General features: G+C 51.1%; 1 protein-coding gene across 5 annotated transcripts; it reads left to right on the plus strand.

Moving 5' to 3' along the window:
• The first annotated feature begins 967 nt into the window (after nt 1-967).
• On the plus strand, nt 968-26,405 carry TMEM72 (transmembrane protein 72). Of its 5 annotated transcripts, XM_054522198.2 has the most exons (6): nt 11,841-12,033; nt 14,726-14,868; nt 17,353-17,419; nt 21,402-21,473; nt 23,042-23,181; nt 24,051-26,405. In XM_054522198.2, the coding sequence occupies exons 1-6, from the start codon at nt 11,930-11,932 to the stop codon at nt 24,527-24,529; spliced, it is 1,005 nt and encodes a 334-aa protein (XP_054378173.2). In that variant the 5' UTR covers nt 11,841-11,929; the 3' UTR covers nt 24,530-26,405. The 5 variants fall into 5 exon arrangements, with proteins under 5 accessions (XP_024109822.2, XP_054378175.2, XP_054378174.2 ...); XM_024254054.3 differs by lacking the exons at nt 11,841-12,033; nt 14,726-14,868 and adding an exon at nt 968-1,225; XM_054522200.2 differs by lacking the exons at nt 11,841-12,033; nt 14,726-14,868 and adding an exon at nt 9,804-10,669 and having other exon boundaries at nt 24,051-26,399.
• Nucleotides 26,406-27,898: the final 1,493 nt, after the last annotated feature.

Genomic DNA, 27,898 nt, shown 5'->3' on the forward strand with positions numbered 1-27,898 from the left:
ATACTTTCAATATCTGATGGGTTTTTTGGGACATAACCCCATCATAAGTTGAGGAGCATGTGTATTAGGTTTGCTTGGAGTTTTTTTCCTTATTTGATTGTTTTGTTTTCTATCTTATATGAGCAAAGGGGTAAAAGATTTCAGAAAAACACCTGAGAGATAAATCTTAGTACCATTCAATCTAGCACATCTGTTATTAAATTAAGAATGAGCAAAAGCCCACCACTGTCCAAGTGTAAAGGCTGGGCTCCTTGAAACAGCTACAGGGACACTCTAAGTACTTCAAAAATACCAATTCAGCCAAAACCTCACATTTATTTTCCGCAAAAGTTACCAAGGCTCACAGATGCCTTTGGGTTTCCCCAAGGTCACCCGGTTAATTATTGACATAGCAACTCCCCTCGCAAAGCAAAGAATCAAAATGATTTCCCACGTCCCATGTTGGGATGCATGTTAATGAGGAAGGAAGGCCTCTACATGGCGGGGCCAGAGCTAAGTATGTCTAGTCAGAGTCCAAATCCGGGACAGACTTGAAAAGCTTTCTAATCCACCTATACGCAGAAGAATAAAGCTTGGAACTCATTTCAAAAGTTGTTTCTACTGGTGATTTAAAGACACACTCCTCTCTCCCATATGCACACAAGCACAGACCTGCAAGAGCACTGTCCCCTCCAGAGCCTGACACTACAGGCCCCCAGCAAGTGTGAAATCCAGGTGTGACTTTCTAGGCATGGCCTGGTAAGGAAGGGCCTGGCCCACTCCTCGGCTCCCTCCTCCCAGCCAGAAATGGTTAATTGCCAGCTCCAGACTGCCTCCAGCCCAGCCCTAATCACGGATCTCAGGCGGCTGGGCTGCGCTGGGGCTGAGCGGCTCCAGCCCAGGCTGGGGTTGTGAGCAGCGGGAGCATTCTTCCAAGGTAATGATTAAGCTGAGTGCCTGGCAAGGGCACGGGCTGAGAGCAGGGACGGTGAGCCCTATTCACACCTCGGCCAGGCTGCGGTGGCCAGGACTGGTTTGGGAAGGCAGGGCCCCGGTGTGCAGGGGCCCCAAGCCAACAGCCACAGCCTCCTACCTACACAAGGGTGTTCGGGAGCATCTCAGGGCCGGAGACTTTGCTGCCCGCCCTGCCAGGACTTTGTCCTCACCCCTGGCACCATGAAGCTCCAGGTGTTCTGGACTGGGCTGGAATACACCTGCCGGCTTCTGGGCATCACCACTGCTGCAGGTAAGACCCCGCCTCCTGGCTGCTGATCCTTGCACACTGGCACCGCAGATAGGGCTGCCTGAGGGGTGGGAGGTGGCCAGGAGACAGCAGGCACGTCCAGCCACTTCTGTGCTTCGACTTTTTTCCCAAGACCCCCAGAAACACTGCTCTGTAGAGCAGCAGCAGGTGCAGTGGGGTGAGCCTTAGGCCGGGGACCAGAGGGCTGGGTGCTGGATCTTTGCTTGGCAACTCACCCTCCCTGTGACCTTGGGAAGCCTCAAGATCCTCATCTGCAAAATGATTCCAGGGGTCCACCCCACCTGCTCAGAGAGTTGTCATGAGATGGAGGTGGAGACAGAAGGTGAAGGTAGAAAGGGCTGGGCCTTGCTGTGTAGCTACAAAAGGTCAACTGAGCTCATCCTGCTTTACTCAAACCATAGCCCTACCTCATGGACAGAGAATTCCCAGTCATGAGCAGCTCTGCCCTGGGGGGACAGGCTGAGCTTGGCTGGACATGGAGATCACAGGCTTCCCTCGGGTCCATGTTGGAACCTGTTAACAGAACACCCTGTAGGAACCCAGACCCCTGTCTGCGGTCCGACTGCAGGAATACACTGTGGTCTTAGCAACAGAGATGCTTCCCAGAGATGCTGGGCTCCCTCCCTCACCCAGCAGAATCACAGGGCTGTTCAACTGGCCAGGAGGGCAGACTGTTAGAGCAGAGCCCACAGCCACCATCCTGAGCCCTGCCTGCTCGCTTCCCCAGGGCAGGCCCAACCCTTAGCCCCATTCCCCCTACAGGGCCAGGATCTGTTTTGGGGAAGTGAACAGGCAGAATTCTGAGCCCTTAACTCTGAGCCACATTGTCCCTTGGGGACAAAGAAGAGACACACCCCCTATCAAAGCCCTTCCCCACCACTGGGCAAAAGCTTACCCACGGGTCTTGCCAAATGGGAAAGTTCTCCTAGGTCAAAATCACATAGTGCTGGTTCCTGCCCCACCCCAGTCACTTGCGTGATATATGACCTTGGGGAGCCCCTGACTCCTCTGAGGCTGCACTTTCTGATCTGTATGATGGAGATACTGGACCTGCTGGCCAGGTGTTTGCACAGATTAAGGATGCAGGAACTGAGCATGGCTAAGTGGAACTGAGGATGAAAACCTCTCAGCAGAAGCCCCCATGACACACTCCAGAGCTCAATGGGAAGCTGGGTCATTTCAGGAGCACTGGGCTGGGTTCAGCCATGAGTTAGATCATGAAGGGCTGCTGGATGGTTTAACCCCACCCCTCCTGCTACAGGATGGGGCACCTGAGTTCAAATGCGGGTGGTGACCTTGCCCAAGGTCATGCTGCATGTCAGAGGGACAGCCAGCCCGGAGCCCTGGTCCTTCAACTTTCACAAAGGTCAGGGCTCTGGCCAAAACCTTCCCTGTCTTCCAGAGTAGGCAGCAGGAAGAGGTTCAGAATTGCTCTGCTGAGGCTCTGAGTGGAGACACTGATGGAGGAGCCAGATCCAGCCACTTTCAGAACCACGTTGTCATCTACACATAAGGGAATGATGGCCAAGATCCTCAACAAGCAAACAAGCCATCCTGGGGAGAGGAAGGCCACCCTAAATAGGTTTCCGTGTCTGTTGATCTGAGTCCACCCTGCTCCCTCTAGGCTTTGGTTTCCAAATCTGTAAAATGCCAAGAATCCCACAGTTCCCCCAGCCACACTCCACCCAGAGCTGAGACCCACCTCCTGTCGAGAGGCTGTTCTGAGATGTATGTACCTATCCTTCTAATGGATTAGCTACAGACAGTTTAACAGTCTGATTTATCTCAGTCACAGGAAGAGTCTGCAGCCCCTGACACTCCCCCCACCCCCCCCCACACACACACAGACACACCCCGTGCGCGCGCACATAGGGCTCGTCTTAACCACAGCCTTTATCTCCACACAGGGACTGCTGTTAATGCTGAGAATGGGCCTCCCTCTTGGTTTTGATAGGAGATTCAGACTAAAAATAACCATGAGCTCCCTTCTAATGGCCAGGCTTTCAAATCATCTTTCTTGGGCTTTCTAGAGTGCTGGGAGCGAGTGGGAGGCTAGAGAGAGGGGTTTGGTGTTCTTGGGCAAATATCGAGTTTCTTCCAGCATCACTGAACTCCTGGCCTATTTCCAGTACATAAGATTTGCAAATTCCTTATTCTCCTAAGCCTCTTTTTTGTTGAAATCCTCTGTTGAGAAATCCAGGCTTCATTTACAAGGGCACTGCTGCTAGAAAGGAAATAAGACCGGAAATAGAGGGCCTCACTTTACAGAAACCCCAGGGAGGTAGGGAGTGTGGATTTCTTAAAAGCCAGGAAGACATGTGACCCATGTCACAGGGCACTCAGAGTGTCACCTGCAGGGACCAGGCAGCTGCTAAGAGGCTACAGCCTCTCATTAGCAGCCTCTTCCCTGGACCCCCTGCAGACAGGATCAGTGCTGTCAAAAGCACTCAGGGCACCTGGTGGGTGCCTCTGCCAGCATGTCAAGGCCCTATGACTGTGGATGAAGCCACAGCCTTTAGATGAAGCCTCCTTAGGATTCTTCGAAGTCCCGCAGACCATTCTTGCCCCACCTCAGTGTCCAGACCCATATCATGAGGAATTGTAGAGCACAGATGGATCATTGCCGCCACCAAATTGGGATAAACAGGCCTGGAGTAGTTGCACCTGGGTGGAAGTGTTTCTAAAATTAGAAAATTCCCTCCCTCTGGAGCAGTCATGTGGTTTCCAGGATGTCACAGACCACTCCCGCATTGTTTACACCGGGTTCATTTGTATCACCTCCCTGGCTCGGGATGTGGGGGTTGGGGGCAGGCGCCCATGGGTCCATGTGCATGCATGCGCCCGTGTGATGTCTAAGTGCCTCAGTTGCTGAGACGCAGCATCCATTGCCACCCATGGAAGCAGACACAGCTCGGAAATGGCACACAGGCTGTGAGCACTCCACATCCCCCTGTGCGGATATCGAAGCTCCTGCCTGTCCATCCCTCAAAGCAGGTTCTCCCCCTGTCCACTGGAGACAGGGTAAAGATGTCCCGAGTGTGAGACTCAGGCCCCAGAGGAGGCTCAGCCCTGTGACCGGTTCTCAGCACAGACCAAATGGCAGGAAAGGGGTCCTGGGAAATGGGTTTAACTGAGACTGGAGCACAGCGGTCCAGGGCACTCCTCCTCTGTGAGATGAGAAAGGACCTGTCCCACAGCATTGGTCCCAGTTGCAGGCTAGGAAGGCAGGGTTGGCTTCCCTTTGAACTTCAGCCATCCTCTTACTCTTTAACCTCAGGGGAATCTTGAATAACTCCCTCGCCACTCCCCAGCCCCTGCTGAGGTGGCCAGGAAGAGCATGGGAAGATCCCCCTTTGTGGGGCAGAGGAGGCACCTCTCAGGCCGTCCAGGCCCCGCCTTGTAGAGAAAGCCCTCCCCTGAGGCTGTGTCCTCACACACAGATGTGCATGGGCTTCCCCAAAAGAGGCTTGCTCAGAAAATGTCTCTGGGCACTTGAGCAAGGCCTCCCAATTTCCCTCAGAGCAAAGAGGCTCCAGCTTGAGGCCCCACTGCCCCATCTCCAGGGCTGAATTTCACTCTTCCAGCCTCTGCCCAGAGCAGGGGTTGCTGAGAATGAACATGATTATTTGAGTATTTACTCAAATAATACTCAAAGCCCAAGCTTTGCACTACGTATTTTAAATGCAGTATCGCATTTCATCCTCCTGTCATTGGAAGCATCATCATGTTCATCCTCATACCCACTATACAGGAAGGAAAACTGAGGCCTGATGGAGTGAAGCATCTTGCTCAGGGTCTCACACCAGGAAGCAAGAAGACAAAGTTCTACCTGATGATGGTCTGCTCCTGAGACTCCACTCCTAATCGCTATTTCCTCTACCTGAATCAGGATTAAAAAGCATGTCTCATAGTATTTTGATGACCCCAAGATGCAGGATGCAAAACATACAGAGAAGAGCGAGAGAGGCTTGATCAGAACTTCCCCATCCTCTACCCTCATGCTCCTGCCCTTGGTCAGTTCTGATCAGGCAGGTGGGGTCATGGTGAGGACACACGTACACTGAAGCACATAGTCAAGGATCACCAAACACTTTCTAAATCTCAAGACACCGATATTCATTGCAGCTATCCATTCTTTGTCTCAAGATTGCCACACATGCTTTAACCAGCACCACCATGACCTTCTCTAGCCAAACCTGCTCCTGGAACCCATCTGGGGACAGACAAATCTGCACACATTTCCAGAGGGAACTATCACAGTAGGGCTTGCCTTGATGGGTCCAGAGGTGCAGAGCTGACTGCATGCATTATGGTCATTGTCTCGCTCCAGCCCCACAAATGCCTGAGAGGCTGGAGTGCTGGGCTCAGTCCCATTTTACAAATGAGGAAACTGAAGCTCAGAACATTGAGGTAACCTGGCAGAGGTCACATGGCCAGGAGACAGAGGTCTGGTGTTGGAACTCCACTCTGCCCAAACACAGGGCTGTGTTATGGCAGCTCCAAAGCAAAGGGCATGGCAGAGCCAGCAGGGCATGAGGGGATGGAGGCAGAGCCATTCTGAGTGAACTCTGCTTGTCAGGCTGATGTGCTGTTTCTCACAAATTGAGTGCTTGGGATCAACCTGGGATCACTGAGGGGTTTTATTTTGTTCCAGGTTTTGACCCATTAACCTGTTTCTCTATATAATGGACACGGCCACGTTTTCAACTGCTCCCATGCTTCCCACACAGTTAGAGCATTGGCTTATTAATGTAGATTAGGAGAAAAGAAGTATTTAAAACCCAGCTGTTCTCATTATATTTTAAAGGATACAGCAAATGCATAGTTTGACCTTAGCCCTGTTCAAAGCCTTCAGGAAAACAAATGCTTCTGAAGCAGCCATCTGGGGCCCTCCATGCTAATTTCACCCCTCTTACATGTATATCCCCATGACCACCTCCTGCTGTTTAAGAAAGCGTCACGCACTCCAACGCCTCGCAAGAGATTTATCACCCAAGTGAGCCCACATTGCATTTTCAGACCTTCCAAGTGAATGTTGACTGTTTTCCTTTTCTGTTACAATTGGCTCCACAAGTAAATGGAATCTGCCTCCCTCTGTTCCCCCCACCTACCACCAACAAGCAATAGGATTTGGTTCAAACATTTCTTTTTTCACAACTTTGTGCCTGTGCCTTGCTTCTAGATTTATAACAAGAAATCTGAAACTTCAATTGGGTTTCATTTACTTGGCAAACTGTTGCTGAGTCCCCAGTTATGCAGTGTAGACACACGGATTAGAATGGCGAGACCTTGCCCTGTGGGAGCATATGGGCTGGACAGAGAAGCAAACTAGTAAGTGCACATCCGAGCACCAAGCACTGCAGCGTAGTATTTGGGAGGTGGGTCTGTGTCCTGGGACAACCACTGTATCTACCCTCTGGAGTTGTGAGGGCTCAATGAAACAATGGCTAAAGTAGCAAGCTGCCTGGCACATAGATTCTCACTCAGCACGGACTAATTTTAGAGGAACGTGCAGGGCATGGAACTGTGTAGCATGAGTTATAGGCTCCTTTTGTTGGAAGGAAGAAGAAGGAAGATCTGAGGAAAGGAGCAAAGCAGTATGTGACTCATGAGGCTGGAAGGAGGAAGGGGCTATACTGTAAAGAGCATTATACTGGGAAACATTTCCCATCACATTCTGAGCTTGGATTGTGAAGATCAGCCCACAGGAACTTGGCTATTTCTACACCACATATAGTAAGCCAACCAGAGGAAAGATGGCAGCCCTATTTTATTTTTCATGGGATGACAGCTCTTTCAAGATTGTCCTGGGTTCTATTCAGCCTTCTGAAGAGGGCTGTGAACAAAAAGAAACGTTGTCTGACATAAGTGGCTGACACTGTGAAGAAGGGGCTCAGGAAGCCCCCCAGGAGGCCAGGTAAGAGTCAGATGAAGAAGCCTGGTGTGTGTGGAATGGACAGAGAACAATGGGGGCACGGACAATGCTTTCTGGAAACCTGCCATGTGGATGGGTGAGCAGATGCATTCTCCCTGAACACTGAGAAGGAATAGGAAGTGAATACCTCGGTTCTCCCTGACATTGAGACCTAGAAGAAATTTCTCCTGTGGGCCTGTGTAAGTTTGTTTTCACACTGCTGATAAAGACATGCCCAAGACTGGGCAATTTACAAAAGAAAGAGGTTTAATTGGACTTAGAGTTCCATGTGGCTGAGGAAACCTCACAATCATGGTAGAAGGCCAGGAGGAGCAAGTCACATCCTACATGGATGGCAGCAAGCAAGGAGAGACAGCTTGTGTGGGGAAATTCCTCTTTTTAAAACCATCAGATCTCTTGAGACTTATTCACTATCATGAGAACAACACGTGAAAAACTTGCCCCCATGATTCAATTACCTCCTGCCAGTCCCTCCCACAACAGGTGGGAATTCAAAATGAGATCTGGGTGGGAACACAGCCAAACCATATCAGTGTCCTTACAAGGGAGATGCTATTCTACATGGGAGACACTATCCTCAATAGTGCCAATGAACCATGTGGGTCTGCAGTGTCCTTCCTCATCACCAAAGAGTGGGGTATCAGCACAGATGGCCTCACAGGTGAATTCTACTAACACTTAAGGAAGAAATATCTATTCCACACAAACTCTTCCAGAAATCTGAAAGGAGGGAATACTTCTCAACTCATTCTATAAAATTAGTATTTATGTGGATACCAAAACCAAAGATATTATAAGAAAACTATAGACTAATATTCTTCTCAATATAGATGCAAAAATTCTAAGCAAAGTTTTAACAAATACAAATATATTGAAAGAATGATATATCATAATCAAGTGGAGTTCATCTCAGAAATGCAAGGTTGTTTTAATATTTGAAAAATCAATTAATGTAACTTACCATGTGTTATGGACTAAATGTTTGTGTCCCCCCAGCCAAATTCATATGTGGAAATCCTAACACCCAAGATGATTGTATTAGGAGGTAGGGCCTTCTCTGAATGGAAATAGTGCCCTTATAAAAGAGACCTGAGAGAGCTCCCTAGGCCCTTCTATCATACAATGTGCGGTAACAGTGAGAAGACAGTTTTCTATAAGGAGGGGGTCCCTCAGATACCAAGTCTGCCAGCACCTTGATCTTGCACTTCCCAGCCTCCAGAACTATAGGAAATAAATTTCTGTTGTCTATAAGTTACCCAGTATATGGGATTTGGTTATAGCAGCCAAAATGGACTAAGACATCATATTTAAAAACTAAAAAAGAAAAACCATATTATCATCTAAATAGACACAAAGTTTTAAACAAAACCCAACATTCTTTTATGATTAAAATAAAACTATCATCAGCAAACTAGTAACAGAAGGAAACTCCCTCAACCTTAAGAGATCATTACAGAAAACATACATCTACTTAAATGTAGATGTATGTTTTCTACTTAAACGACCAGGTGCTTCCTCCTAAGATTAGGAACAAGGCAAGGGTGTCTACTCTACCACGTCCAGTCAGCATTGTACTGGAGGTTCTAGCCAGTGCAAGAAACAGAAACAAAATGCATACAGATTGTCCAGGAAAAAGAAAAATTTTATTCACAGATGACTTTATCATCTATAGAAAATCTAATAGAATCTACCCCAAAAGCTACTTGAGCTAATGGAGGGAATAGCAACATTGCAGAAGACAAGCTTAATATATAATAATCAACTGTATTTCCATACATTAGCAACAAACAATTCGAAAATGAAATCTTTAAAAATGCAATTTTAATAGCATTGAAAATCTGAAATATTTAGGGATAAATCTGACAAAAGATGTAAAACGAACTACACTAGAAACTAGAAAACATTGCTGAGAGATAACAAAGAAAATCTAAATGAACAGAGATGTATCTTGTTGATGAGTCAGAAGGCTCAATATCGTTAAGACATCAGTTCTCCCCCAAATTGCTATACAGTTTCAATAGGAGCTCAATCTGAAGTCTCTTCCAACTGAATGTCCAGAAATATCTGCCACGAAATCCTTCCCTTTTCCCACACTGTCTCTGAACCCTGGCTCATGTATATCAGCTGAACTGATCTCCACACGTAGGTAAACCTCCCCACCATGCTTACTGTTTGCCACCACTTCTGAGCTAAGAATCCTGTGGCTACTACCTTACTGTCCCAGTGAATTCACAGCAACTGTTTCCAGCAACTCCATAGTCTTGGAAATGGTACAAATCTAGCTTGTCACCTCTACCCTGGCGGTGACCACCTCTCCTGGACCATCCACGCCCATTGTCATCAGCCTGGAGCATCTTTCCCTGAGGTGTCCTTGGACACCCTGAGTCCAGCAGGAGACGAGAATGAAAAGAAGCAATAAATATACATGGTGGGTTCTGAGGCTGCCCTCAGCAACAGTGAGTACAAAATTCTCATCCAATGCCCAGGGCATCCAGTGCCAAGATTAGTGTGGCCTCTGATGACTGTGAAGCATCCCATGTTACCACCAAGGGCATCACAATGAATGCAAGACATATGTCACAATTCAACCCATGGAGTCAGAACGGATAAGCAACAGTGGATCATGAGGTCAGCCCTACGGCAAAAGCAGCAGCAGCCTGAGGCCAGGGGAATATCCCCTCAGTAGGCAGCCCCGCAGATGGCCCCAGCCTCAGGAACATGCTGGCCTGAGCCCCGTGGGGTCCCTAGCAGGGTTATGGAGGGCTAACACAAGAGATGTGGAGATAGATGGGAGTTTGGGTCACTTATATCCCAACTGGGCTTTGAGAAGGGACCTCAAAGTAAATTAGTGAACAACAAGCAACATTGGTGCACAGGGAACAGCTTTTTGGCCACAAAAAAACCCACAAGTGTGTTAATGGGAGCAAAGGATGAGAATAAACCCTCTCCTTCCACTGGAGAATACTGGTGGGAACCACCTGCCTCTTATAATAGCTTTCCTAGCCATCTTCTGCATTTGTGCAGCACTCTCATTTACTTAGACTGAGCAGTGGTGGGCACCATTTTGCATGTTCTTATTTTCCCCATTTTCCAGAAGAAGATGCGGACCAAAGAGTTAATCACTTTCCTGAGGATGCAGGACTTGGCTTTTCTGATGCAGGCCCCGTATTCTTTCTGCTCTGGTTCAGCCCACTCCTAGCTTTCGTCCACCCATGCTGAGACCAGAGCTCCAGGATGAGAAGGATACTCACACAGTGGCTGCCCAGCCCAGGGCTGTACCACAGGCTCTTGGCCCAGGATCTCTGATCTCTGCTAAGCCTGAACTACAACAAACAGCTCAGGAAAGCAACACAGAAGCAAGCCCTGGACCCTGAGAGAAGAAAGTTCTTGTACCAAGGTTGGATCTGGCCCAGACAGGAGGGACAGAGACTGGAGGGAAAGAGCTAACAAGATGAGAGAGGCCAGGCTTGTGCGTGAATGGTTCCATCAAGGTGCGATGCAAGGCACCTCCTGGGATCATGCAGGGAGTGAGACAGAGGCGTGGGGTGAGCTGTGCTGGAGTGGGCATAAGGTACCTCTGTTGGGCTGGGGTGAGAGTAGCTGGGGAGCCTGAGGTGGGATAATAGGGAGGGATGGAAGGAGTCAAAGGCCACTAATGGCCATGTCAAGCAGTGCTGTTCAGTGTTCCCATGCCCCTCCACCTGGGTGGGAAAGACAGCACAGCCGGACTGAAGCACGTCTCAGGGCGATTATTTCTTGTAGAGAATTTGGTGTCATGAGGCTCTGGTTCTGCGGGTAGCAGGGCCTTTGTCCCATTGTTTGTCTCCATTGATTGGCTCCTGATCATTGATCAGTTAATCCAAAGATCAGCTCTTCAGTCCCTGATCCCAGCTCAGGGTAATGCCCTGGGGGTGTCTGTTCTAGTGAGTTGCTGATTCAGGCCAACCACTTCCACACTGGACTAGCACCCTGTGAAGGCAGAGCTTCCAAGACACCAGCCCCACTGCCCTGTGAGAAGGATGGAAGGCCAGAGCGCAGGCTAAATTCCAAGAGGAGCTAGAAGCCCTCAGACCCTGGGCCTCCCAAATCTCTAGATGCCAGGGCCAGAGCTACCACTCTCAGGGCCAGGGAAGGGCCTACACTGCCCCTGAGGGAGGGAGTGCCACCTTGGGCTTAGACCGAGGGCCACATTAAATTACAATGAGGGCCCCCTTAATTTTAAGAGGAGCACCTCCTTCATTGTAGAACACCTCCTTAATTTAATGGCAAATATCTTCTTAGTTTTAGGGAGAACACCTCCTTAATGAATGAGCACCTCTGTAATTTTAGGAGGTGTGCCTCCTTAATTTTGAGCCCTGGTGTCTTTCTGGGCCCACCCTGCTCCTAGTTCTCTGGGTGTCATAACTTCTTTGTGTTTAACACAGAGCCCCGCCTAAATCTGAAAACTGGCAGAAACCTAAGGTCCAATTCCACAAAACAAGGAATGGGCCGTCCTCATCCACACGTTGAAGTGAGGCCTTTGAAAGGGCAGGGGCCCACATGTGCAGTCTCCAGGAACAGACGCTCAGCAGACTGGAGAGGAGCTCCTTCTTACCTGTGCCAATCCCATTCTTCATTCAAACCCCCACTAAATTTCAGGCCACACTTCATGTTCACCTCCTGCCAATTCTGGAGACCAGTCCCCTGGAAAAAAAACTCCTGGGAAACTCCAGGCCCTGGGTGAAAACACTTTGGGGTCCTATATCTATGTCATGTGGAACTGTGATACCTTCCAAAAATATTTTATTCCCAGTACAGTCCAGTCAGCACACCAAGCTAGGAGCTTCCACAGCCAGGCCCAATGTGGCTCTCTGGGGTGAGTGTCGGATAAGGTTCACGAAATTCCTGCAGCAAGGAATCTCACTTCTTGCTTTCTTCACTTTTTCTATTGGGAATGTTTGCAAAATGCAACTGTGGGAGGGACCTGCTTTGGATGACACAGGGTTCTCCTCCACAGATCCTCTATGAAGCCTTAAGTTATAAAACCACCAATAGGATTCCATGACCCAGTGGAAGTCCCCAGACCCCATCCCTATTCCTAGAAGCCTGAATCTCCAAGGCTATGGGGCAGGTGCTGCAGGACCCAGAAATGCTTACTCCTGAGGAGTCAGAATATAATGTTTACTCTAAGGAGTCAGGCCAGACACAGAGACTTCCACGCCAAAAACCTCAGGTGGCTAGATGACTGAATAAGCTGCTTTTCCAGTTACCCTTGCATGGCTGCATAACAGCCCACTCTAAAACGTAGTGATGTAAGACTACAATCATTTGATTATACTCAAAACATTGTGATTCGGAAATTCTGGCAGAACGCGGTGGAGGCGGCTCACCTCTACTCCACGATGACTGGGGCCACAGGTGGGGTCACAGGTAGGGTGGCTGGAGTGGCTCACGTGGCTGAGGTGGCTCATCTGGTGCTTTGGTTCTGATTGTTGTCTGGGTCCATCACTTCCGGTCTGTGTCACATCTGCTGGAGCTGGAATGTCAAAGATAACTTTTTCCATCATTTGTCCTGTGCAACGCTGAACCAGCTGGGGCTGTTGTGCCTCTCTCTCTCTTTTTCTTTCTTTCTCTCTCTTTCTTTGTCTTCCTTTCTCTCTTTCTCTCTCTCACTCTCATTTCTCCCTCTCTCTTTTTAGAAGTCTGTCTACAAGGCTGGCTTGGGCTTCCTCACAATATGTCGGTCTCACTCCTCAGGGATTAGCAGGTGTGTCTTCACAGCAAAACCATTCTTAGCCAACTTTCCTGAGAGATGGCAGCCAGCACATTGCTGAGAAAACTGGGAGACCTTAGAGTTGGCAGTTCCCACTTGGGAGATGTGCAGATGAAACAAGATGTACAAAGAGGGCCTACTGTCTACATGGCGTGTGGTGGCACCTGGGTGAGAGGCAACAGGGCTGACACGCCCAGGAAGCTTCCAATCCCCGACACCTCCTGGCCAGCCCACACCTCTGCCCCCCTATTGCCCAGATAAAGTCCAAACATCAACATGCAATGGCAGGGCATGCCTTCTGCTTTATGCCTGGGAAGCCTCTTCTCTGGGTCCCCAGACAGAAGAGACCCTCCACTCTCCTGGGCCTCAATGCCAAGCGCCCTGCTGTGCCACTGGACAGTAAAGCCACCTGCACCACACCACCAGGAGCCACAGCCAGAACTGTGCTTCAAGCCCAAGTCAACAAAGAAACTAGCAGATACCCTGTGCTGGGATAGGGAGTGACCAGGAGCACCTGGAGCTGGTCTCTGTCCCTCAGCCACCACCAAATATCACCGAAGTCTCTCACCATCTGCACGGGGTCAGGGAGCTTTCTGAAATACCAATCTAAACACGAGTTCCTTCTGCTCACACTGCAGAGCCCAATATTTAAGAACCCCACAGTCACCTTGATCCACATGCACTGCTCATTGCCCCCCACTGTGCCTCTGCTTCTGCTGTTAGGGGCCCCCACACCCTGCAGTGCCTGGCCCCTCCATCTGCACAGGTCTATTTCTGCTGCTTTCCTAGTCCATTCTACCTTCATCTTTATTCATCTTCTTTGATAGTCCCACGAGTGGCCCCTCCCGTCTGGCCCCAGAGCTCCTGGGTGAGTCCCTCATCCAGCCTGGGTCACTGCCCTCACTGAATACACTTTTCTCAGTCGACATCACATCTCTCCTGCTAGACTAAGCATACCCCAGCCATGAGCCCAGTGCCTGGCCCAACCGGTAACCACAGTAGACCAGCTGGGCCCCGGAGAAGCGGCCAGGAGCCGCCTCCCAAGGTGGGTGGGCCTGCCGCTCCCAGCAGAGCTGCCTGAACATCGAGACCAGAGGCAAACAGAGCAGGGGACAGAGGAGGGACTCGGTGTGAGTCCGTATTGTTTCAACCTGGAATGCTCTGCATCCAGGAACATGAACCCCAAAAGTGGGAGGATTGAGCAGAAAGTGGTGACCCGTTGGTCTGGATATCAAAGGGCTTTACAGCCTCCCATGAGTGCCCCACTGATCATCTTCCACCTTGGGGAAATTGAGGAGCCATACTCCTGGCTCCCCACACTCTCCTCCTCCCACCAACTGGCGTCCCTCAGTCTCGGCAGGCAGAATCCTGCTGGCTATGGTTGGGAGGGAGCTTGTGGGAGTGACCCCACGCCCCTTAGTACAAAGTGGCTGACTGGACACTGGCAAAGCTGCCAGGGCCAAGGTGGGGGGAGGGAGTCACCTCTTTGCATTGATCACCTGACATCTATCAGGCACTAAGCCGTGCATTTCAGACTCCAAACCAAGCAATTTTCTCCAATCCAAGCAATGACTCTGTGAGTTGTAACTTATTCTGCCCCTTCCACAGATGAGAAAACACAGCTTGGATGAGTTAAGTACTTGCCACTTGTATGTAATAACACACAGAACTGGGATTTCCATCCGGCTCTCATTTCTCTGTTGCCATTTTTTGATTTTTTTTAATGCAAACCAGCACTGTCTCTACAGTGTTCCTCAAATGCCCCTCTGACCGCTGACCCTCTGTTTGTCTAAAGAGTACAAAACAAAAGGCATCAAAATAGCTCTCCACATGCCAAACGGGTGCAGGTCAGGGAAGAAGCTGAGTTCCCAAGACCCTTTCCTGCCATCTGCTGGTCGTCTGCCACAAGCCCTGTTGTTGGCCAACATGATGTGTCATGTGAGTGGAGCCCATCCCTGCCCTACAGAGTGCTCAACACAGGCATCAGCCTGGAGTCGAACATCCCTTCCCAGGCCCAGGGCAGAAAGCACTTCTTCCCCAGCCAGTGATTCACTGAGCACCCGTGACATGCTTGGTATCAGTTAGCTCACTACGGTCCTCATGACCACTGTGTGCAGGAGATATAATGAGGAAACTGAGACTCGGAGAGATTGGGTGACTGTGCTATGAACTGGAAAATGAGAAACTGAAACTCAGGATCTGACCTGGGCCTCCATCCGTGGTTGGTTGGTTGGTTTGACTTACATTCTGTGTGCCTCAGTTTCCTCTATGTAAAGCGGGGATAACAAGAGTACCTTCTCATAGGACTGCTGCAATGATTAAAAAAGCAAATGAATGCTGGGTGCTGAGAATAGGACATGGCGAAAACCAAATAAATGGCCATTTGCCTGCACAACACACATATACTCACATACACTCACATATTCACACATGTACATTCACACACATACACACACACGCACACACGTGCACATATATACTCATACACTCACATATTCACACATGCACTTTCACACAATACACTCACACACACACACACGCACACACATATGCACATATATACTCACAAACACATTCACACATACATTCACACATGCACTTACATACACACCCACATACACACACACATACACTCACACACTCACATATATACTCACATATACACATACACTCACACACTCACACATGTACACACACAGATACACTCACACATACATGCACTCACAAGCCTACACACACACACGTGTCCACACATACACGCACACACGCTGGCAGGCAGTGGGTAGCAGGAAACCGCGCACCACCTAGAGCTGGCTGCCTCCACCCGGTCTCTAGGCCCTCACTGTCCAGCATGTATCCTTGAGTGAACTACACAGGCCACTGAGCCTCACCGTCCTCCTCTGTAAAATGGAGAGAGTGGGACTCCTGTGCCACGGGCCTGCTGGAAGGGCCGGGACGTGTGCAACACGCTGTGGAAGCTCTGAAGTGCTCTGTAAGTTTGGACTCTTCAGTTAGGCTGACACTGCAGGGGGATGTGGCCCGCTAGCATCATCTGTCCTCCCCCCAGGTGAGCCAGCAGGTCAGCTGGAACCTGGAGAGGGTGACCCGGTGTCCGCCTCCTGTGAACCAAGGGACTGATGGCACGTTAATGTGGGCAGTCGCCCATGAAGCAGAGCGGAGCCCCAGAGCCCTCCATCCATCACTCAGAAAACATAACCGCCTCTTCTCGCCTGCCTAGATCCAAGTGCTGTGTCCCCTTTCCCCCGTCCCGTAACTCCACAATCGCCCCTCCCACCCCACACCCCCCGGAATCGAGGGGTGGAGTGCTGGTAGCTTCAGTGCAAGGCTCTTCCCTGCTCTCTAGAAGAGGCGTTTCAGCATTGGACAAAGGGCCCCCTTCAGTTTGAGACACCAGGCGATGGAAGCCCACACAATGTCTCTGCCAGGGAAGAGAGGAAGCACCGGAAGCCAGGAAGCAGTGCCACGAGCAGCAGGGAGGAGGGGCCACCCCCAGGCAGCCGGGGACGACAGCCCAGCCCACCATCTTTGACTGGAAGGAAGAGAGGATGAAGCCACCCTTCAGCACACAGCAGGGGCATCATCAGAGCCCAGAGAGAAAGAGGGTCAGCAGTGTAGTCAGTTAGGGACAGGAAGACTTCTGGTCAGCAGGCCGATGCACTGCCCCTGGAATGTTTCTATCAGGGACTCCAAGGGTCAGTGCTGTGCTGGTTGTGGGAAGCCATGGGAGCCAGCAAATCCCTGTGAGGAGAGCACCCAGAGACAGCAAGTCTGGAAAGGCAGGTCCGAGATGAAATTCACCTGTGACAAATGAAAGGTCAGCACCAACTGCCAAGAAAGGGGAGGAGGAGAGGTGAGGTTGAGTAACATTTCCTTGTCAGAGCAAAAGCCCAGGGGTTTAATCAGCACTGGGTCCGAAGCAATGAGCAATGAGTGTGACCTGCAGCCACCCCTCAGCAAGCAAGACCAAGGCCACACAACAGCAACCAGTGACCCAAGCAAGAGAACAGGGCTGGGGCAGGACCCATCCACAGCCAAGCACTGAAGCCAGACACACAGCACACACTGGGGTGGGCCCCAGCACGTGACAGAGAACAGCTGTGAACCAAGGGGCTGATGGCACATTAGTGTGGGCCGTCGCTGGGGGCACTAAGGGTGGCTGCTCTGGGGAAGCTTAATCAGAAGACCTCTGGGCCTCTGCCTGGAGTTCCAGGGAGCAATCCAGAAGGCTTCCTGCTCTCTTGCACCTTGCTAGTCACAGCTGCCTGTGTCATGAAGAGAAGAACCTAACTTGGCTGTCAGTCCCCAGGAAGAAGACACACTCCACAGCCGAGGTACCCTCAACAGGGCAGTGCTGTGGTGTAGAGCACCAGACCCACTCTTCCTTCTTATCTTGCCCCTTAGTGTTGATCGGCGTGGGCACTGAGACCTTCCTCCAGGGCCAGTTCAAAAGCCTGGCTTTCTATCTGCTGTGAGTATGTGTGCACATGCCACTTTTGACCTGCAAGTTCTGCTCAACTCACCCTACATCTGTCTACTCAGAATAACTCAGAGCATTCCCCTTCCCATGCGAATTCCATCCTATCTTAGGGGTGAAGGGAGTTGAGGGGGGCTCTAGAATAGCTCCCGGTTTGTGCAGACCATCCCATAAATCAATGAATTATCCTTTCTACCCACCTGTCCATCCACCAATTCATCCAGCCAGCCACCCATCTATCCATCCATCTGCCCATCCATTTGTCAACCCACCCATCCATCCACTCACCCACCAATCTATTCATCCATCCACTCATCCACTCATCCATTTATCCATCCATCTACCCATCCATCCAGCTACCTATCCATCTACCCACCCACCTCTTCATCCACCTGCCCATCCATCCATCTATCCATCCATCTACCTATCCACTCACCTATCCATCTATTCGCCCACCCATCTATTTATCCATCCACCCACCCATCCATCCATCTACCCATATATGCATACATACATACACACACCCATTCACCCATCCACCCACCCATTTATCCATCCATCTTCCAATTCATCCAGCCAGCCACTCATCTATCCATCCACCTGCTTATCCATCCATCTATGCACCTACACATCCATCCATCCATCCAACTACCCATACACCCAACCATCCATCCATCCACCCACCTATCCATTTATTCACCCATCTATCTATTCATCCATTCACTCACCCATCCATCCATACACCCACCCATCTATCTATCTACCCATCTATCTATCTATTCATTTACCCATCCATACATCTATCCATCCATTCATCCACCCACCTATCCATCCATCCATCCACCCATCCATGCATCTCATCAATCATTTATTTATTCAGCAAATATTAATTGAGCTCTTGTTTAGAGAATGGGGAATCAGGTCAAAGGAATATATATTTGAGCTTCTCTACATGCCAAACACAGTTAAATGTCTTAATTGCATTATGTTATTTAACTTTCACAGCACTGTAGGAGAAGGGCATATTGGCCTAGTTTCACAGATGAGAAAATTCAGAAGGAGTAAGCAGGTTAGCCCACATCACCAAGCTCATGAGCAGCAGGATCCAGATTCAAACCCAAGACCCTTTTGTTCCCCAGACAATGTCTTTTCTTCTCCACTACCAGCTACCTCTGTAAATGTGTCCTGGCAGGAAGGTGATCCCTGTGCAGTGGTGTCCCAGGGGATTAGAAGAACCTGGGTCTCTGCCCCAGCATCTCTGCAGCCCCATCCTGAGGGGCTTCTGGCAGTTTCTTCCTAATGATATAGGAAGGCTGTGTGTTCTAGCACCCCAAATCCTGAAGAGCTTACTGAACTGAGAAGCAATAGATAACAATTTGCCAGGCTGCCCCACAAATGTCCTGTTCTGCCTACAGGGTCCACCAGGCTGTGACCTCCACTCCCCTCCCTCCTCAGGATCCATCTCCACCTTCAGGTGGCTGCTGACCTGTGCTCTTAGCAGCCTCCACCCTCCTGCCTCAGGGCAGGCTCCTTACTGTGTTTGGGGGTTCACACCTGTCATCTCCCAGATGTGGTCCAACCTCCGAGCCCATTTCCACAATGCTGTCTAGACACACAGATCTCTCTGACAACCTTCAAGGGCTTCCACCACCTCTGGTCCACAACGTGTGCCATATTCTGGCCTCTGCCTCACTTCTTGCCACTCATGTACAGCCGGGGGCTTCTGACTCTTTTTCAAACTCACCAGCATGGCCTCGTCTCCAAGCTTCACTCATTCTGTTGGGTGCCCAAGCACCTTCCACCCATTTCCACCTGCCCAGTGCCTGACACTCCTTCCTGGCATTCTGCCCTGGCAATTGGGCCCTGAGCCTGGAGCCCCTGCTGGCTGGCAGTGACTTCTCCTGGTTCTGAACACCCTCCATGTCTAACTGACCATGTACCTAGCTGCTGTGCACCATTGCCCTGGGATCCAGAAGCAGGCGGGCCTTCCTCCTCTCCAGTGGGTCCCTAACTCTCAGGTCAGGCCATGGCAGGTGAATGCAGGCTGCCTTCTGCCCAGAACCCTGTTTTGTCTCTGTTTCGAGGGGACCCTATGCCCATGTGGTCTCTGGGTGGTCTAGTCCAGCCTGGGGTCCCCTGCCCCTCGCTGTGCCATGCTCTCTAACACCCACAGGATCAGCACTCAGTACCTGCCCTGTCTGTCCCTCCCTGCCACTCAATAGCACCAGACAGGAAGTCTGAATGAGTCGCTTTATTCCCCAAGCCTTGATACACCCCTCTGTCCCAGGGCATAGAAAAAGGCAGTGGCAATTATCTTGCAAAGCACATGTCTTGATGTGCCTGTTAGGCATACAACCTCTGGAGCCCGAGTGCTGGGTTCTGATCTTCCCCCTGCTACTGCTAAGGGGCCATTGGTGATGGAGCAAACCTCTCTGTGCCTTAGTTTCCTCATCTGTAAACTGACAATAATTATAGTGTTGATTATAATATAATATAGTGCTTATTATAAAATTGTTGCAAGGACTAAATGTGTTGATATTTGTAAGGCCTTTAGAACTATGCCTGGCCCATAACAATCATTACATAAATGTTAGTTATTATCATTTTAAAACCAAGGAGTAAGGGTTAGGCTCACACTGGGAGGCATAGAGAGGGAGAGGAGTGGAGATCACTAAATGATCTAACTGATCACAGGGAGAGAGAAGTGATAACAAGAATTCATATAATCACTGTGTGCCAAGCATGGTCCTAAGTGCTTTACAAATATCGTTTAATTCTTAGAACAGTTTTACTGTTGATGCACTATAATAACCCCAGTTTACAGCTGAGGAAACTGAGACACAGAAAGGTCACAACTCTCATCTGTGATCACACAATCTAGAAACACCCATGGCTCTGAGGAAACCCTGACCCCAAGCCACTTTCTGCACAACACTATCCACTTTCATTCCTTCATTTATTGCAATGCTCATTAATGGAGCCCAATAAGCCCAACACACTGTGAGCCTGGGCTGTACAGAAGAATTAGACAAGGAACACTCTCTGGGAGTTCACAGACTGGTGACTCTGGTCGTATGGTACCACTGGAGAAGTAAGAGGAGGTCACCAGACAGACTGGAGAGGGAAGGGGAAGGCCTTCCAGGAAGAACTCACTTGTGCAAAAGCCCTTTGGCACCTGATAGCTTCTTGTGTTGTCAAGGGAACTTGGAGGATAGGCAGTGAGACCATCTGTAAGTACATATTCCATTTCCAAGGATACTGATGTGAGTCTAGGGGTGGCCTGGGAGCCATGAATTCTACACATTCCTCAGGAGATGCTGATTGCAGGGTCCCTGGACCACACTGGGAATACGAGGAGCCTTTGAGGCACCTGTATCAGGAGGAACATGATCAGATTCAGGTGTCAGGCAGCCCAGAGTGACACAGTGGGGGAGCAGGAGACAGGGCTGGGGTAAGTGAGGAAGCGGAGCTGGTGCGGGGGTCCAGGGGGCAGGGCCTGAACCCAGGCAATGCCCATGAGGTCAGAGAACAGGAGCGATTTGGAAGGTATTGAAGGAATGTAATCAACAGCTCCTGGTGACTGTTTGGACAATAGGAAAAAGAAGAAGGAAATGTTCAGGAACAGGTCCAGGTTTACGGCTGGAACACAGGCAGTGGGTGTCCATCCTGGTGACCAGCAGGTAGAAGGACGTGCCTGCCAGTGTCACACAGGGTGCCAGGTGAAGGCCATGTCACCTGCTGGCCACGGTGCCCTCCCCACCCATCTCTGAACCCCAGACCCCACCTCTCCCCAGCATGTCCCAGTCCAGAACAGGCCATGGCCTAGAGATAGCCCGTGGTGAATGTTGTCTGGGGGAACCCAGGTCAGTCCACTGGCTGTAGATGTGATGTCAGGAGACCATGTGTGAGAAGACAGCCCTCAGGAAAGCAAAGGAAGACAGAGGTGCCAGCCTTCCTCACCTGTCTCCACCTGCAGGTTTACAGGAGCCGCTGTCTCCATATGCGAAGGGGCCTACTTTGTGGCTCAGCTGCTGGCCATCTGCTTCCAGTAAGTAGTCTCCAGAGAGACCCCTCCATTGTCCACCCCAGCCCCAGACACCATAGATGTCTCCACCCAAGAGCCCACAACCAGGGGATGTCCTGCTCCTGAAGCCACCATGGACAGGAGCCCCCCACCGAGGTACAGCCAACCTGGCCTGGAGGTGGGCACAGGCCCACGGGGCTCCATTGCCTTCTTTGCCCTGGTCCCAACCAAGAGAACCAACCAACACATTCATTCAGGTCCTGTCCTTGTCCAGAATCCCCAGAGAAGTCCAGCTCCCCCTCACCAGGAGCAGCCAGTCACTGGACCCCAGTGTCTGAGCCATCTGCCATGGGGTGAGGACCCTGCAGAAGGCCCAGCTGGGAGTGAGCAGACCTGGGTTTGGGAACTGGCTCTGTCTCTTCCTAGGGCCCGGGGGCAAGTCAGGGGCGATACATCTCTACACCCCTTCGTGGGGCAGGAGTGCAGACCCTGCAGGATCTCATGAGGCCCTTGCTGCTTCCCAGCCTACACTCAGTATGTGGAAGCTGTCATTGGTGAGACCAAGGACTGCGGCTCTCAGAACCTAGACACTGGTCCCTGGGTGGTCAGTGAGAGAGCCAGTCTTCAGATCCAGCTGTCCCAGCACCTTGCAAGGCCATTGGCTGCCTCTCAGGCTCACCAGCCCTAAGGCAGAAAGCTTTCCCTTTTCTGCTGAATTCCACTGCCAAGGCGTGCTTGAAACTTCAGCTGGGGAGAAGGCTGGGGAGGAATGGACCCTGGATGGACTCCACCGCACCCTGCCACCATGCACACGCAGGAATGGGCACTAGGGGGCACCAGTGAGCCATGGCAGTCCAGCCTGCTGAGCATAAGAGAGCAGTGCTTTGGGCCACCTGGACAGCCTGAGCACTCCCTCAAAGCTAGAGGGGCAGGATGCGGCTGTGTAGAGCCCCAGCTCTAGGCCAATTCAGAGGATGAAGGCGCTGGGTCTAAAGGCAGGCACTTGCCCCCTGTGAAGCATGGAGGCAGCGCCCCTGAAGGAAGCTGCTCAGCATCAGGCTTCTGCCAGGGCTATGTGTGGTCCCTGTGTATACAGTCAGAAAAGAAGCCCTTCTGGGCTGACACTGTACTGTGCCTAGGCAAGGCTGGGTGAACAGGACACAGCTGGGTGCCAGCCTGCTCATTCACTTGGCCAGGCCTCTTGTGCAGCGCACTACAAGCACAACTGTCCCAGGCAGGTGGCTCCCGAACTGCACACTTTCTCTGCATTAGTGCAGACTTCCCAGTGAGCCCTGAGCCTCCAGCTGTCTTCCTCACTAACTCATGCAGCATCCTGAGAACATTTAACTTGCTTCCCCCTCGACCAGAAAAACAGGTCTGGGCAGCCTTTCAAAAACTTGCGGACCCTCCAGAGGGACTCAGGCAAATCCACTCATTGTGGAACCCACACCAAGGACCGCTAGGGCTTCCTGTTCAGCCAGGGCCCACTGCAGAGCATGCCCACAGCAGGGCCTGGCCCAGACTCCATGGCATCCGGTCTTGCTGGGGTTTTCCTGGGACACATTATGCTAACCTGGACTCCCTCTCACCAGGTGTCAACCAGGGTCCCTGGCAGACAGAGTAAGGGAGAAAGCCCACTGGCTGGGCTGCTTCCAGAAGTTCCTGGCCTACGTGCTGCTGTCGGTGGCCTGCTTCCTCCACCCGGTCCTGGTCTGGCACGTGACCATCCCAGGTAAGAGCACAGGGGCAGAGATATGCAGCCCCAGCACAGGTGGACTCTGAGCAGGAGGAGCTGAGCCCCTCAAAGTCTAGCTCCAGTGGTGGCTCCAGGGACCTTACCTGCCCCACTGCCCTCTCTGACCTAGAGGGTGGACATGAGGAATCACGGGAATGCCAGACATCCTCCATGCTGATCAAATGGCAGGAATGTCCCAAGAAGTGCATCCTTCCTTCACAGAGCCGTCCAGAAGTGGAACCGCAAAGGGGACCTCACCTTTCCTCCCACTGACCATGTGTGGTCTGAGCTTCCCAAGGGTGTGACATGGCCACTTCCCTGCCCAAACCCTTCTGAATCTCCCCAGTGCCTACTCATTCAGGTCCAAACTCCTCAGCCTGGGTTGAAAGGCACTTCAGGGTGGGACCACAGAAAATCTTCACAGCCTCATCTCCTACTTCCACTTCACTGGGTGCACACCACTGGCCAGCTGGTTTCTGGTCACAGAACCCAGGATTTCTTGCTCCCACCTCTTCAGTTTCATCCACGACCTTTTCTGCTAGTGTCTTTCTCCTCTCTGTGAAAACTGTGCCCCCTCCTCATGAACCCATCTACAATACAGGGAAGACAGCCCTCCAGGGAGACCATGTTGAAAAGCAGAGCCTCCATCCTTCCTGCCATTTAGCATCCCCGTCCCAGCCTCCAAGTGGACCCCCAAATCTGATGTGGGGTGTGAGGACAAGCCAGGCAAGAGGACCAGGGCCACAGGGGCCTGTGAATGGCCACACAGCACCGGGTTGCAGGAGCCCTGCTGCACGACCTGCTTGCAAGGGCTCTGGATTTTTTCCGCAACTCATCTAGAGCCCTGACCTCTGGCTCTTTTCCAGGCTCCATGCTCATCATCACCGGCCTGGCCTACTTCCTTCTGAGCAAGCGAAAGAAGAGGAAAGCTGCCCCCGAGGTGCTGGCCTCCCCAGAGCGGTACACAGACCCCTCCAGCAGCGCTGTGAGCACCACCGGTTCTGGGGACACAGAGCAAACCTACACCTTCCATGGGGCCCTCAAGGAGGGGCCCAGCTCCCTTTTCATCCACATGAAGAGTATCCTGAAGGGGACCAAGAAGCCCAGTGCCCTCCAGCCCCCCAACACCCTGATGGAGCTGAGCCTGGAGCCAGCCAACTCCCTGGCCAAGAAGAAGCAGGTGCATTTTGAAGACAATGTTGTCCGCATCGTCCCCTCCCTTGCCGAAGGTCTGGATGATGGGGACAGTGAGCCAGAGGAGACCACCTCTGACACGACACCCATCATTCCCCCTCCCCAGGCCCCACTCTTCCTGTCGTCTCTTACAGCCACTGGCCTGTTCTGAGCGCTTGCTCCAGCCTGGAGGACGCTCAGTGAGGGGTCTACCTAGCTCAATGGCCCTCCCTGGAGTTTCAGGGTCTTCTCTGGTCAGCTTTTCAAGGGGTAACCAGACACCCCCACGCTGGCTGGGCCCGTGAGGCCATCAGGAGGTGTGACTGGCCAGCATTTCTGCAGAGGCCTCGAGGGAGGCACAAACAAGGTTCACACCACCTCAAGCCAGCACAAGCTCCTTCCTCCTGGCCACAGATGGGGAAACCCTTATGCTTCCCCAACGAGACCATCACTGCCACTGCGCACGAGGCTGCAGGTGCCATTGACTCAGCCCAGAAGGGACAGAGGATGTCTGCCCAGCAAAAGCCTCTGGGCTTTTCTTACTCCTGACCCAGGGCACAACACTCAGTGAAGAACCTATGGTCCACCCATCTCTGAAGGCCCAGGAAAGTGTCAGTAACTTAAGCATCTCTAAGGCAGGAGAAGGTGGCCGTGGGTCTTGACCAACCAAGACTGCTCAGGGTCGGGAGGGGAGGCTGCAGGCCTCTGATGGGAGCAGCCGGGCCATGGGCCACATTCTCTGCATGCTCTAGGGCTGGGGCTGAGCTGCTCAGGGAAACAATGCCGCTCTGTGCTCACTGTGGGAAAGCCAGGCAAGATGAGCAAAGCTCATTCCAGAAACATGGCTGGGGACTTCCAGCCTCCTTACCACATGGCCTTTCCAAGATTCCAAGTTGATGATGCAAACTGAAAGCAGTGAATGCCAGGGCCCAGAAGGCAATGTCTGCTGTGTGCAGGACCACAGAGGCTGCCCAGGGGTGGCACAGCACAGAGAAGTTGCAGTGCCATGTTTAGGCACTTGGTAGCAGAATAGGTGATAAATATAAATTTCTTCAAAATGAAGTGAGGGGGGAAGAAGAGGAGGGAAAATGGGAGGATAAGAGGAAGTGGGCAGGCAAGCAAGTTCTCTGCCATGGGGCCACGGAAGTGACAGTTAACCCAGAAGGAACAAAGACATCTGAATCAGATATGCCTTTATAAATCTGTAAAGGATTTGCAATATAGGCTTTAATTCTAAAAATTGTTGTCGGGTCCGTGAGGCTGTTGCCAGGAAGAGTAGAAACACCTTTCTTCATGGCAACTGCAGCGAGGGAGCAGTCAGGAGGAAGAGTCCTGTGGCTTCTCAGTCCCTGTGGGGGCTAACGCAAAGCTCTATAGAACAAGTCTTAGAGTGCGCGCTCTACGGTCTAATGAGAAACTTGTGTTTGCGCTTGCACACGTTTCAATGTTCCCTACAGGATATTTTACAAAGGTATGAAAATAATGGCCAACCAGAAGCTAGTATCAGTTTGGGGCCTAAATGCAGCAGGTGTTCCTGATAAGCAGATAAGCAGAGCTCTTCCTGCAGTAGCCCAGGTCTCACCAATCAAATGACAAATGGCTAATCAAGACACTCCTGCAAGCCCTCAATGGTGAGAGCTGCAGAGCTGCTTCTTCAGCTGCCATCAAGGCAGGACCTCAGGACCTGACTGTCTACAGTCAGGGAAGAGTGAACAATATGGGATATGGGTATAGGTAGGTGGTAGGCAAGGATGGTGCCCCATGGCTGATGGGCCGGGTGTCTCAGGCAGGCCCCCTGTGCACAGAAAGAGCCTAAGTGCAGAGGAGCCAGGCGTCTTTCCCCTGTCATCTGTGGAAGGGGAATGCGATGGCCACAGACACCCTCATGGCACAGACATGGCCAGCCTCTGACGTTCCTGTGCATCAGAGTGGTTCTGTCCTCGAAGCCCCAGTCAGCAGAACTGGATGACCAGGTCGCAAGAAGCAAACCAGAAAGTGTGATGTCAGAGCTGTCAGATCCCATTTAATAAACACTTCAGTAAACCCAAGTGTGGAGTGTTGTTTTGGGTGTTTAGAGACGTGTGTTGGGAGCACCCTTTCGGAGGTGTCTTAGTGTGTGTCTTAGGAGTTCCAGTAATGATGCGATGGAATTCTGAGGCACGTAGGCTTCCTGGAGATTGTCATCAGTTAAGAGAGTGTCTGCTGGTGTGCAGCATTACAGGACAATTATGATCTTACCTAGGTTAGTAAAGTTCTCAAACACTCTTATGGCTACAAAACAAAAAACAAAAAGCTGGAGTGAGATCATTAAATAGGCCAGAACTCTCACCCATCAGTGGACCAAGCAAGAAAGTGGCATCTTCCTCATAAGCAGATGAGCACCACGTGTCTCCATTGATTCTCAGCCTGTGACCTCTATGACCACATCCTTGTCCAGTAGGATCCCTGCAAAGCAGATGTTGTAATCATCTGCATCCTTGCCAAGAAGCAAAGACTAGAAGGGCTGGCCCTGCCATGATCCCCCTCCCTGCCTCAGCAGAGAGGGGACCATTTTGTATATGAAGAACAGAGTGACAGGAAGAAGAAAGAGCACCAGGCTGAGCACCATTCGACCTCTACTAATACACGTCTGACCCTGTTCAAGCCCCTTCGCATCTCTGGCTCAGGTTCCCCTATTAAGTGGGAATCACAGCAGTAACTCAACAAGACAGGGGCAAGTGCTTTTCAGAACTACAAACAGGTCACTGTGATTGCACCACATCCCTATCCCTATGGGGGACTCACCGTGAGGGGGCACTGAGGAAGCACCACCCTGACTTGCATCTGTGGCAAGGCCAGTTCAGGTCCAAGAGCTCCTGTCTCCACTCCAGGTTGCAGGGCTAGAGCCTGGGGAGGTTACAGCCCCCAATGCCTATCTCAGAGGAAAGCCATAGTGGACCCCACATTTGCTAGCAGCTGCTCCCTGGGGGTCACACCATGGGTCCTCTGTCTCCCTCTCCCATCAGCCCTAAGGTGGCTTTTTGTTGTTAGTTTTCTGAAATATCTTTATTGAGATATAATTCATATAACATAAAATTCACAAATTTAAAGTGTACAGCTAGGCCAGGCACAGTGGCTCATGCCTGTAATCCAAGCACTTTGGGAGTCCAAGGTGAGTGGATCACTTGAGCCCAGGAATTTGAGACCAGCCTGGGCAACATAGCAAAACCCTGTTCCTACCAAAAGTATAAGAAATTAGCCAGGCATGGTAGTACACAACTGCAGTTCCAGCTACTTAAGAGGCGAAGATGGAAGAATGGTTTGAGCCCAGGAGGTCAAGGCTGCAGTGAGCTGAGATCATTCCACTGCACTCCAGCCTGGGCAACTGAGTGAGACCCTGTCTCAAAATAATCTTTAAAAAATTTTTAAATTAAAAAAAAAGTGTACAGCTAAACAGTTTCTAGTAGTTTTTTTTGTTGTTTTTTTGTTTTTTTTTTTGTAGATGGAGTCTCGCTTTGTCACCAGGCTGGAGTGCAGTGGTGTGATCTTGGCTCACTGCATC

Source organism: Pongo abelii, chromosome 8 (assembly GCF_028885655.2).
Source record: "Pongo abelii isolate AG06213 chromosome 8, NHGRI_mPonAbe1-v2.0_pri, whole genome shotgun sequence".
NCBI classification, from domain to species: Eukaryota; Metazoa; Chordata; class Mammalia; order Primates; family Hominidae; genus Pongo; species Pongo abelii.

Bases quoted from the DNA above. Each gene is read 5' to 3' on its own strand.
- TMEM72 (XM_054522198.2), top strand. From the start codon at position 11,930: ATGTGGAACTGTGATACCTTCCAAAAATATTTTATTCCCAGTACAGTC. The intron at 12,034-14,725 runs GTGAGTGTCGGA...GTTTGTCTAAAG, and splicing joins GCCCAATGTGGCTCTCTGGG to AGTACAAAACAAAAGGCATC. The intron at 21,474-23,041 runs GTAAGTAGTCTC...CCCTCTCACCAG, and splicing joins CTGCTGGCCATCTGCTTCCA to GTGTCAACCAGGGTCCCTGG.